The 13,028-nt window shown below is 37.2% G+C and overlaps 3 protein-coding genes across 4 annotated transcripts; 2 read left to right on the top strand and 1 right to left on the bottom strand.

Moving 5' to 3' along the window:
* Positions 1–443: 443 nt before the first annotated feature.
* Positions 444–2,318, bottom strand: LOC112175674. Its single transcript, XM_024313389.2, has 3 exons — positions 1,827–2,318; positions 1,297–1,727; positions 444–930 (listed from the first exon to the last, which is right to left on the bottom strand). Exons 1-2 carry the CDS (start codon positions 2,036–2,038, stop codon positions 1,304–1,306), a joined length of 636 nt encoding a protein of 211 aa, XP_024169157.1. The 5' UTR covers positions 2,039–2,318; the 3' UTR covers positions 444–930; positions 1,297–1,303.
* Positions 2,319–3,944: 1,626 nt separating this feature from the next.
* Positions 3,945–5,084, top strand: LOC112177327 (F-box/kelch-repeat protein At3g23880). The gene has a single exon (XM_024315623.1). The coding sequence runs from the start codon at positions 3,945–3,947 to the stop codon at positions 5,082–5,084; it is 1,140 nt and encodes a 379-aa protein (XP_024171391.1).
* A 2,122-nt stretch (positions 5,085–7,206) lies between these two features.
* LOC112179765 (protein RAE1) lies at positions 7,207–12,660 on the top strand. 2 transcript variants are annotated; one of them, XM_024318243.2, is made up of 12 exons: positions 7,207–7,339; positions 7,550–7,606; positions 7,703–7,789; positions 8,074–8,151; positions 9,136–9,329; positions 9,637–9,778; positions 9,987–10,067; positions 10,387–10,515; positions 11,668–11,745; positions 11,934–11,944; positions 12,143–12,223; positions 12,302–12,660. In XM_024318243.2, exons 2-12 carry the CDS (start codon positions 7,565–7,567, stop codon positions 12,447–12,449), a joined length of 1,071 nt encoding a protein of 356 aa, XP_024174011.1. In that variant the 5' UTR covers positions 7,207–7,339; positions 7,550–7,564; the 3' UTR covers positions 12,450–12,660. The 2 variants fall into 2 exon arrangements, with proteins under 2 accessions (XP_024174011.1, XP_024174012.1); XM_024318244.2 differs by having other exon boundaries at positions 7,208–7,339; positions 11,934–12,005.
* The last annotated feature ends 368 nt before the right edge of the window (positions 12,661–13,028 follow it).

Genomic DNA, 13,028 nt, shown 5'->3' with positions numbered 1-13,028 from the left:
CAATTTGCAACAAACAATGCACATTTGCTCGAAATCGAATCAAAAACTAGAGGAGCTGACCTCAGAGTCTGTAAGCATTCCATGCTGGGCGTAAATGATGAAGAGGCAATGAAAAATTGAAGCATGTTGCCGAAACCATCAAGCATCATTTTTAACCTTACTATTAGATCTTCAATGCCTAATCATTCTTTAATGTGTGCGCGTCCAATTTCTGTGTGCTCTTGTAGTGAATGGATATCAGAAGCGAAGTCACTAATGTACTTCTTACTGATCAAGATGTAAAACATGTACATGTATATGTACTAGTTGCTTTTTAACATATATATAGTATTCTGGGTTGCAAGGACTTTTTATCTTCTTTGCCATGAGCTTAGCAGATTAGAAGAAAGGGACGAATACTTACTAGAGATAGGAAAAAAAGAAAGAGAAAGAACCCCTCAATAGATTAGCAAAGGAAGAACAGTGATTAGAAATATTTCTCAAAAGCATCTCAAGTTAAGAGCAGATATGCAATGCAAACTTGTAACCAGAACAAAAAAATTACTGTTTGACATATAGATTCATGAACAAGTAGCCGAAAAGCTAGCTTAGAGTCACCATGATTCAGTATGTAAGGCTGAAGCACATCCACTATTCATTCACAGTTATAGGCATGAAGTCCTACTGTCATCTATTCACAAGACAGCTCATATCTCCTACCTAGTTGACAATCTGAACAAAAACTACTAGAGCTAGAACCTAAAAGCCGAACATGATTTTGTGAGGTGAGTTGATGAAGCATCTTGGCAGAAGGGTGACCGAGACGCTGATGCCACAAAAATTGGGAAGCAGAAGCAACAAAAGCAGTTGGTAAGTGGATGAAGAGTAGAAGACGGTGTAGAGACCAGCATCAGAGAGGCCTTGATACACTAGCTTCCCCGATCAAAGATCCTGAACAAAACAAGCATAAGGAGTGAAAATGATTAAACAATGGTTATCAGTAACGTTTTGATAAACAGGAAAGAAGATTATGCGAAGCCAATAAAAGGCAAAGAATGAGGTACATGGGAACAGCACCTCTGAATGTCTAGATTAAATGACTAGGCCAACAAAAAAACAAACACGACCCAAGCAGAACAACATGTCTGAATTTCTCAATTGAGTGAAGGGCAACAAAAAGGCACAGACGATACATGTCAAATCCAAGCATCTCAAATATACGATTACATAGAGATTGTGTCAAACTGTGAGACTCGAAGAAAACAAAAACATGATGAGAACAAAACTGAAGAAACAAAAAGAATATGGAAACCATACCTGGTATTTAGTGCTGGCACCTATCCATGAGTAAGTCATGGATGGCAGCAAACTCATGGATGGCAGCAAACTCTGCGTTGGTAAGAAAATCTCGGCAGATGGCATGTGGAGTGCAGAAGCCACCGTCACTCAGCCTCTTCAGCAACTGGACATCTTCGATATTTCCAACAGTCTGGTAAACCACTGGAGTCCCGTCCTCCGCAACGAAAACAGTCCCAGTGTTGAGACGGCTTAGCAGCTCGCCCAGCAAATTCATGTTGCACTGAACAGCTAAGAAACTGGTCCACAGCCTCACCGCAGGAAGGGGGGCAAGTGTGAGTGGTGTCACGCCTCCTTGGAGAATGCCGATGTCCAGCGAAGCCTTCAGGTGAAGGATATGCTTGTCCAGATCCGTCGCTTGCTGTGCAATTAGCTCAAGAACCAAGGGAGATCTATTCAGAACCAAGGGAGACAGTGAGCTCACTCTATGATCAAATAGACTCTACGAGGACTCAAATAGACTGACTCAAATACACGGATTCGATACTTACGCGAGTGGTGGTGGCGCAGTTGGAGAGACCGAGAGGCGACGACGGCGAGCTTCAGTGCTCCGACGGAGATGCTCAACGGTTTGGACGATGTGGCCCAAGCCCTGGCTCAGACATAAAATCTGAGCGTCCACCTCAGCATCATCCTCCATCAGGGACGAGCGTGAGCGTGGGGGAGTGCGGGGGGAATCGAGAGACATGGAGGCGGCGTCCATAGGTTGAGAGAGAGAGAGGGGGACTCGGTGAGGTAGAGGGGAAGAAGAACAGAGAAAATTTGCTTTTGAATTGTGAGACGGTGAGAGACAAATTGTGGGTTTATATATATAGGGAGGGAGATAGAGAGACAGGGAGAGGTAGTGGTTGTCGGGCGACACGCCTTTGCAACGCGTGAGGGCCCCACATCTCCCATCCGTACTCTCATCTCCGAAAACCACACTGCAAACTTGTTTGCGGTGGTTATGGAGGACTACGGCCTCTTTAAGAAGAATTTCAGTTGTTTTTGAAGTCCCATATGTTAACTTTTCAAAAAAAAGAAAAAAGAAGTCCCATATGTTAAAGTCAGAATCGGTTTTGGGCTGCTTACCATTGCAAATTTTCATCTGGGTTTTGAGGCCCACTTTTCTTTGACAGACCAAAATAAGCAAGTGCTATGTTAAAATTTATTTGAGTAATTTCAGGTTATTTTTACAAATTAGACATTTAGATGATTTTTCGTATTCTTTTTAATAAGGAAAGATTTTATATTAAAAAAAAAACTGAAAATATGCAGTCATTACTCATTACCAGAAAAAAACTGCTTTTGTTGATTTGCTATTATCTCCTTTTTATATATATGGGTCATGAGTATTTTTATTTTCTTTTTTTGTCCTCAAAATGTTAATTTTTTTTCCTTTTTCTTTTCATAATTTTCATTTTAGTTATATCAAATGATTGTCATTTTGATGAAAATAATTCTAAAAAAAAAAAAAAAAATTGTCATTTTGGTATCTTGGTATATCACGTTTGTATCCTAAATGAGGTATACGAACTGATCAAATTAGACATAGAAAATTAAATTAAAGAAGGCCGGACGGTTAGGACATAATTTTTGCAATCCATCCATCAACTTCTTTCCTTTTTAATCTTCTTTTTTGTTTATTATTTTTTTATATAATGGAGGCAAAATCCCAAAAAACAACATAAACAAAACTAAAAAGCCAACATGCCTTTTACAAAATTTAGGATGCCTAACAATCTCAAAATAATTTCCCTAGCAATAAACTTCTTCATTATAACATATTGTTCATTACTTTTCAAAAAAAGAAGAAGATATTGTTCATTAATAATTGAACCTCGAAATTTATCGAGACTTCAAACATCGAGCAAATCAATCACCTAGCCTCTACCATTCTTTTACTTCTAAATGGGGTGTTGGAATTAAATTGGACGTCCAAAGTTCAATGGAATCCGTTTTAGGCATAATTTGTCATGACACACATTATTTGTTGAAATTGGAAGCTTAAAATTTATAAAGACTCGAAAGTGAGCCACGGAAACCACATTTATACATGACCGATTCTAACAAATAACTAAAAAGGAAATAGTTGATGCAAAAGGGCGACCAAACCTTTCGGAGGAGAATCAGAAAATGAAAAGCGCCATTAGAACTCAGAGAGAGAGAGAGAGAGAGAGAGAGAGAGAGAGAGAGAGAGAGAGAGAGAGAGAGAGAGAGAGAGAGAGAGAGAGAGAGAGAGAGAGTGTGTGTGTGTCTAGTGGCAAGAGTGAACTGGAAAAAAGATGGCTATTGAAGAATGAGAGGCAGAAAATGATAATTCAGTAGGAAAAGATGCAAAACTAAAGAATTTTCCTACACCTATCAGATTAAAGGAGTTAAAGATAAAAGGAATATAATACCTATTCCTAATAGATTAAGGAGTTGTCACATTTACCTATTCCTAATAGATTAAGGAGTTGTCACATTTACCTATTCCTAATAGATTAAGGGGCAATGCTCTATAAAAGGCAAGCCACTAGCTCTATCGGTTAATATCCAACTAACCAAAGTTTCTCTCCTCTCTCGACCACTTTAGATCTCGAAACCCTATTCCCTCTTAGGTGTCAGCGGTTCTCAAACAGTAGTCAATGGAGTACCTCCCGCAAGACCTAATATATGAAATTGTGTTACGACTCCCTGTGAAGGGTCTGATCCGATTTTCTTTTGTTTCGAAGCTATGGAAGGCTGTGATCTACAGCAAAGACTTCATTAAAGAGCATCAGCAACGCCGCTCTATCAACAACTCCAAGAAAGATTTCACCCTCATACGCCATGGTGTTCAGTCCGGAGATTTTCATCACTTCTATGCAGCCTCCTTTTCTGCTGATACATTAGAGGAAGAACAACAAATCGAGCATCCAATATATTCCCTTGAAGAAGAGTATGGACTTGGGCTTCATACTCGTATCATTACTGTCTGCCATGGATTGGTTTTACTAGGTGTTCTGTGTAGGAAGGCTACTAGTAATTATGTGCACCTCTATGTATGGAACCCGGTGATCGCAAAGCACAGATACATATCCCAGCCCATATGGCCAGAAGGAGAAGACTCGCATTTTACGTATGGAATAGGTTATCATTGTGACGAAGATGACTTAAAGGTGTTAGTTTTGAGGCAAACTGGTAGACGGCCGATTTGGAAAATCCAGTTTATAGTTTGCAGCGTAGCAACAGGCCAATGGAAAAGGATAACAAAACTTCCACCTAGTAATCTTCAAGTTAATATATTTTGTTATTATAATATGGTGTCGTTGAGCGATTCTCGTGTGGCTTGGCTGATGGCAGATGTTGATTATATGGATCTGTACCATGTTGTGACTTTTGACCTTGTGAAGGAGGAGTATAATACTTATCGGGTTCCGATTTCTATTCGTGGTCCAGGGGCTATAACGCTGATGGAACTGGGTGGCTTCCTGTGCTTTAGGCATGGTCAAAATATTTGGTTCATGAAGGATTCTTCTTGGTCGACCGAGCCTATTCCTCTGAATAATTCCAGGCCTCTATTCTTTGATGGTGAGAGGTTTCTGTTGAGCAGGTTTTCTGGTGATCATAAGGAGCTCTTTTGGTACAACATAAAGACACAAGATCATCAACATGTGACGCGAACTGGTGACTATGCTGGAAGCTTTGATGGGGCTACTACTCAGACAGCTTTCATTTGTGGAGGAAACCTCCGTTTTCTCCTCGATGGTCAACCTGATCTGTATGCCTATTTCTGTCGTCCCTAAACCCTAGCTAGTTTCAACTTTCAAGTCTCCATCGATCTCTTTGAATTATTGGGCAAAGCCCTAGCTAACTAAGGGCTTATGTTTTATGCGAATTGTATTTTATCACAAAAATCGGACACGAACTATGACCAAATGCAAATTTGAAAACCAAGTCCAAAAAATAGACTTGATACTTTCAATACAAAGGTGTGGGTTTGTTTAATTACATATATGGTACGTATTTTTGCAAATGTTCTGTACGTTTAGTGGTACAATGCGTTTATATATATCATTGTCTCCTACATCCTAAATACAGGTCATGAAAATTAGGAATCAATTATTTACATTCTTGTTGTACGTTGTAGTACTATTCTACATATTTTGTGCCCATCTTTTGTTTTGGTTGATCTTTTGCAGGTTGATAGAGGCACCGTGTTGATAAAGGCACTGGCAAGTACTTGGGTTTGTTAGTTCAAATGAGAAAGGATTTAAGGGTTTAACATAATCATTTTGAGGGTTTTGTAGCTAATATCTGGGATTCTGGATCTATCAAGAATTGTATTTGCTATTAAACATTATATGAACAATTAGGAGACGTCTAAACAAGTAATTCAGAGCTTCACTTGCTATATATTTGCTAGTATTGGCATCAAAATGAGTCAATGACCTACTCGCCCGAATGAATCGTTTGAACAAAACTTACCTCTTCACTTTCTAAAATCCCAATATGTCATTATCCTATTTAATTGGCTATGATTTATAGTGCACAAACCTAGATATCTCCCCACTACATTAGGATTCAAGGTGCATATCAAACTAAAATTAAAACCTCCTCGAATATTTAGGTCTAGCTAGCTACATATACACAAAATCTATGGATTATATATAGCACACAATTTTTTACCTTTATTTTTTTAAAAAAATTTTGACCAAATTTTCATGTTATTGTTTTTTTTTTTTCACCAAAATTTCCACCATCACATAATGATTTTTATACACTGCTCGAATTGATGGAACTCAAAAATCACGACCCGGTTTTTTACTAAATTTTTCAAAATAAAAAAAAAAGTTCTTAAAAAAGTCATTAGATTATGAAAATCGTGCTCTATAAACAGTGAGCTAATGGTGGCTGGTACATGAGAATTTCAAGACTCTGATAATTAGAACAAATACAACAATTAATTTTGGCATATTTTGAGATACCATTACGTTCCACGAGTATTCCCATAAGTCCATAACATCTCTTCTGTCATGTTTCTTAATCTTACCATTAATAAAGCATGATCTTTATAACACAGTTCAATTAACATAATACCAAAATCTTTAATGGTACGAACAAGAGGGTTGAAGGGGTCCAACTAAGACCTTCTTATTAAAAGAAATTAAAAATCATCCGTCTAAGCCCCAAAGACAAGCCAAATTCAAAGGGCAGCAACAACCAAAGTCAATTTATTCTCAAGGGAGGAAAACGATCTTGATTGACGAATCACAAAATTAATAACTGATCTACTCATACAACGGGGTATCAAGACCCTGATAATTATAACGTTCAAATACAACATCCTTTCATATATTTTCCATTAGTCAAGTAGGCCACTCCTCAAACCACATATAAATAATTTTATTTAACATGCTGTAAAATAAACCAAATTATTATCTGTATAAAAGACGTATTTCCTCAGCAACAACATCTACGTAAAAGATGCAAATATCATCAACCGCTTCCCAAAAAATTCAATTCAACAACCAACGAGAATAAAAATAGCTATCAATAGCTTGTCAAATCTCTTACTATTGGGTTTTCATCATCTCTCCATACTTAAAAAAAACACTTGAAAATTTGTAGCACAACGTTACAACGGAAAATGAGATGCTTATTGTAAGCTATTATCGACCAAAAAAAAAATTTGTAAGCTATTGACCATTTTTTAGTCAGAGCTATTGACTTATTTTGCACGCCAACATTTTTGACATATTGTGGATTTAAAAAAAAAAAAAAATTGTAGACCAACTCCCGCCCTCACAACCCTCATTTTCAATTTTCATTTCTTTATTATTTAAATCTCGCGCTCTTAGGCTCTTACAGCTTACCATTAAAGCTAATTAATCTTTGGTCGTAATTTGAACGCTAACCTCAACACACATATATAACCCTCTCCCTTCCAGAGTTTCACTCACTCACATTTCCCTTTCTCTCTCTCTATTTCTCAGCGCTCTTCGATTTCAAAACCCTCCGGAGTCTCACATCGACGGCCGTACCGTCTCCGATCTCTCAGGTACTTCATAAACCCTAATCTCCGGTTATGTTTCGTTATATCTCAGATTAGGCTAATACGGTACGACTCATTAGGTTTTATCTTGTTTTATCTTCTATTTTCGCTGCGTCATTAGCCTATTGATCTCCTAGGTTTAGCTTCATTTATTCACCTGCAATTTGATTTTACGTGTGTGATGAATGAGCTTTGTTTTCTGTAAATTTTATACAGAGTTGAGGATTTTCAATGTCGGCTTTTATGAATCACAATCCGAACAATTCCTTTGAGGTAAAATTCGATTTCAGTTATTGCGTTTTGCTTTTGCTTCCGTTTCTATTGTTTTATTTTGTGTTATTTTAGTGAGATTATTGTGAAATTTTACAGGTCGCTCAGCCTCCAAGCGATTCTGTTTCAAGCCTCAGTTTCAGTCCCAAATCGAACCTTCTGGTCTCTACCTCCTGGGACAATCAGGTTTCGATTAGTTTTCTTCTTATTTTTTGTAATTCTTTGGTATAAAGTGCTTAAATTCTGTTTAATTAGTTGCTAGGAAAGTTATTTGTAAAGAATTACAGAGAAATGAGACATTTCTGTGACTATGCCATCGAATATGTAGCAGTATGAAGTATGAGGTTAAAATTTTATGCAAATCACAGTAACTGAAGTAAGATTTACATACAACATTATTAGGATTTAGCAACCGCTTATTAGAATTTAGGAATGATCAGGTGAGTGATTGATGATATGCTTGTGTTTAGGTGCGATGCTGGGATATTCAAAGAATTGGAACAAATATTGCTGCTGCGCCGAAGAGCTCCTTTTCGCATGACCATCCGGTAGTTTACTACTCTATTTTAGCTTGTTGTATTGTATTTTTTACTCTGGCTTTTATCTAAACTGTTGTCTTTGATGTCAATAAAAGAAGTAAGCAACTATGCTAAGAGTCTAAGACTGTCCTGCATTAATTCTCTGTTGTTGACCTATTCAAGAAAGAACTTGTACATACCATAGTGAATTCTTTCTTCAAGCATGATTTCCAAAGTCTATATTTTTCTCACTGAACTTCATTGTGTAATGGAATTATAGACATGCACAGTGAAATACAATGAGACAGTCAGTTATGATTTTCAGATGCAACTATTTTACGATTCCTGTTCACTTTAGATTTAACAGGTGTATGCCTATGGTCTGCCTTTACCTGTAGAATTTGCACTTGGAACTTTTGACCCCCTTGCCTGCTCCATCGTTCAGATGAGACTATTGTCCACTGATATGATTCTTGGCTTTCGCAGCTATTGTTACAGTCATATTGTACCAGTACAACCTATAATTGTTTCGTGGCTTCACCAAGCTCAAGAGAACCTTGTCATATTAGATAATCTTCACTTTTTCCTTCAAGTCATAGTGTCTTAATTAACTACTAGATGGCTCACAACATAGTAGGTTGTGCTGTTAGCTTTGAGACATTATTACTCATGCATCAAGACCAGACATACAAAAAGAATAGGGAAACATAATAGGATGTGTGAGACATGTTTGCAAGATCATAGGTATAGAAAATAGACATGAAGGACAATTGCATGTACAATTTTTATATGGTGTTGATTTTAAACATGTATGTTTGTGCAATTGTGCTGTCATTATCTGATATATAAGTGAGTCTTCATGATTGAGTAAGGATCAGTATTTCCCAGCGATTTGTACATGTATGTGCATTTGCATGTATGTACTTGTGACCTACCAACTTCTCTGTCATATGTTTAATACAGTCTGCAGTTTATATTTCGTACACAAATGCTAATGTATGACAACCTATGTAGGTTTTGTGCTCAACATGGAAGGATGATGGGATGGCTGTATTCTCTGGAGGTTGTGACAGGCAAGTTAAGATGTGGTCTCTAATGTCTGGTGGCCATACGAGTACTGTTGCCATGCATGATGCACCCATAAAAGAGATTGCTTGGATTCCCGAGATGGCGCTCTTAGTCACAGGCAGCTGGGACAAGACTATGAAGTAATTAAACACAGCGTTCGGTCTTAAATATTTGAGTTATCTAAATAATTATACACCATAGGTTTATTTGTCTTTGTTAGTTGAAGGTTATAGGCAGTAATTCTAAGTTTTTCTCCTTTGCTCCTAATCCTAAGTTTTGTTCTGTGCCACCTGAAGTTCTCATACATCTGAGAACTCGGTTTCTTCTAACTGTTCATGTCCTTTACTGTTTTTCCACCTTAAATTTATTCATAAATAAAGATCTATATTTTGCCTTAATCTCAAGTTATCTATTTATAAACATATGATCTTGGCGGCCTATATTCAGGTACTGGGATTTAAGGCAGCCAAATCCAGTGCATACCCAACAACTACCAGAACGCTGTTATGCACTAACAGTGAAACACCCTCTAATGGTTGTTGGAACAGCAGATAGAAATCTGATCATATTTAACTTGCAGAGTCCACAGGTAAGATTTTATTTTCAGAAGGTGTGAACAAGAATCAATTAAAAAATCAAAGGAGGCCTTTTTTTTCCAGCAAATTCATATACTCCCACGTTTCCAGAAATAAGTCAATAACATAACTTTTGTGGGACTTTGAGGAGAATCTTCTAGCTTTAGAATTGTTCAACATGAAACTGCATTAGTATTCAAGAGATTATCATATTTCTGACAGACTGAGTTCAAGAGAATCATTTCACCCCTGAAGTATCAGACAAGGTGTGTTGCTGCATTTCCTGATAAGCAAGGTTTCTTGGTAAGTATTAACACTTACTTTAAATCCTTTTTGCTGCCTGAATGAATAGTTCTCTTTTCAACGTTTTGCAAGAATTTACCTGCGTACTTAAGGAAGATAAATAAACGTTCCTTATATGCAGATGTTTATTCAAGACAGATGATATACCTCTTCATGACAATCTGTGCTTCATTACTTCTTTCTTCTTGTTTTTTTTTTGAAGGTCTATTATATTATGAGACTGATATATAAGATCATACATACTATTTTTCTCTCTTTGCTTGAGGACTAGTCTATTCTGTAAATAATTAATCATGCTTCTGGTGTTATGCTCTGCCAGGTTGGTTCAATTGAAGGGAGGGTTGGAGTGCAGCATCTGGATGAAGGACAAGATAGTAAAAACTTTACCTTCAAATGCCACAGAGAAAACAATGCTCTTTACTCAGTCAACTCTATAAACTTCCATCCTGTAAGATTTCTATTTCCATTCTTTTTTTTTCCCTTTGCCATAATTTTCTGGCACTGCTTACACTTTGTTCTTCTTTTCTTTTATAACTAAAGAGAGAGAAGGGCAAGGGAAAAAAGGTTAGGGATGATAAGTGGAGAAAGGAGTGGTTTATAAAATGAGAACCGGACATATTTTTTTGACTTTCTAGCTTTCCTTTGTCCTATTTATTTCCATCTCTTTTTGATGTAGAGAACAAGAACACAAAGTGATACCAAACAGGCCTTGTATTTTCATTTTTAGAAAGATTAATAATCAATAATTACTGGATTGTTTTGCTTGTTGTCTTGTCATAGTTTGCAAGAGTTGGAGCAGTTCTATATTTCTTTACCTAGATCTCATGTTGTCTTCTGTTGGGATCATGACCAAGAAAATGCAAACAACTACCTGTTTCTTTCATGGACTTGTGCCATTTTCAATGTTACTAGTTTCCCCTGACACATTGGCTGTGGGAAAAACTCTTGACATTCATCATTTGCGTTTCCGATAAGACTTGTATGTCTGGTGGATAAGCTATATATGACACAACCTCTTGGTTGATTTCGTGTGAAGTGTGGACATTCTATTATAGCATCCTCCACAACAAAAAAACAGAAATTTTGTTACTAGTTAGTCTTTTTTGCTGTCTTTTTGAGAATCCAGTTCGTAGGTTTGAGTTTCATGAATCCAGTTCTTTAAGGAATCCTTTTTACTCTTCCAAATACTGGACGTGTTACTAGATATGGCATAATAGGAATAGATTCTGATGGACAACAATTTTGGAAATTCGATAGTAATGTCTGGTTACAGGTTCTTTCTATATATATCATTTATGTTATGTAGTGTTCTTTGCTTATGGCTACATCGAGACATTAAAGAATTTTTCAATATCCTATCATATCTTCCTTTTGATATTATATCTTCTATTACATGAAGTCTACTGGAAATTTGAAGTACATTCGATTTGTTTTACTTCATTCTTGTCATTGTTCTGCTCAGTTATTTGATATTATCTCATTATTGCCAACTTATAAGTCATTGTTCATTCTGATTCTGATAGGTTGCACTATCTATAGTTTCTTTTCTGCGCATTCTTATTATTTGGCCTTTAGGATCTTATTGTGTCGCTTGTTTCAGGTGCATCACACATTTTCTACAGCTGGTTCTGATGGTTCTATCAGTTTTTGGGATAAGGACAGCAAACAGAGACTCAAGGTTTTTCTCTCATCTATTTATAAATTGTTTTGCTTGTCTTTTTCTAATAGCCAAGACTTAAATATCCCTTCCTCTCTCTGTTTCCTTAATTTTGAACAACAAATCATCATTTTATCACTTAGGCATCATCGTTTGATCTTCTGTGGTTATATGCATATAGTTGTCTAATACAAGTTTCCTGCTTTTAGGCCATGCAAAGGTGCAATCAACCCATTCCTTGCAGTACTTTCAACAATGATGGTTCCATATATGCGTACTCGGTGATCTCTCTCTCTCTCTCTCTCTCTCTGCGCGCGTGTGCTTATATAGCAAGGCGGAGTGATAAACTATAAATATACAACTGATATGGACATGATTAATTGGAATTTGAAATTTGTTTTCGAAATTTGTGTTGTAGGTTTGCTATGACTGGCATAAGGGAGCAGAAAATCATAATCCTTCTACTTCAAAGACCTCCATTTTCCTCCACTTGCCACAGGTATATCCAACGATACTTCAACAGTTATATTCATTAATGCCTGAAAATTTTCAAAGTATCTGCCTTTTTGTGCTGCAGGACGCTGATGTTAAAAGCAAGCCAAGACCTGGTGGAAGAAGGTGAAGCTGGTTTTGAACAACTTGGTAGTGGTTGCAATCCTATGACCTCTTTGTATATGCATGACATCTTACTAGTTGCTAATACAGTAATACGTGATCAAGGCTGATCAAGACTAGACTACCCCCTCCCTCCTTTGAGTAGTCATTTTTGTACGAGGGTCCCTCTTGTCTGTTTCGATCTCCTTTAGTCCTCATCAAGCCGACCCCCATCGGTTTGTTTGCTAAATACTAGGCCTAGCTAGTGCAGCGAATGACATTAACTGTAGACTGTAAATTTGCCTTCTGATGCTAGAATCCTGCTCTTTCTTGTGATGAGAAGTCCAAACTAGTAGAATTTTGTGTAACTGACCTGTCGTATAACCCATATTTATTACAATCTTCCGAACCCGGTGGCCAAGGCGTTTATGATTGATACATGCACTAATGTACTATTGTACAGAATTTTGTTGAAGGCTGCCCTAACCAAAATCATTGATTATAGGAGCATGGGCTTTGTCCCATGCAAGTCCCCACTCCTAGCCTTCTATGCATCTTTGAACTTTAATTCTGATTGTGAAGTTGCCTCTGACGCTGGCAACTTCGGTTTGAATAGTTGATTTCGCGGGTTGTGAGCTACTTGTTATTGTTAACCATGAAAGTTCTGGAATTATGTGGTTGACTGGTACGCCTGGCTGCGAAGCCTGCAG

Source organism: Rosa chinensis, chromosome 7 (assembly GCF_002994745.2).
Source record: "Rosa chinensis cultivar Old Blush chromosome 7, RchiOBHm-V2, whole genome shotgun sequence".
Lineage (NCBI taxonomy): Eukaryota > Viridiplantae > Streptophyta > Magnoliopsida > Rosales > Rosaceae > Rosa > Rosa chinensis.
Note: the sequence above shows the minus strand (reverse complement) of the source record. Positions and strands in the feature narration are given on the sequence as shown.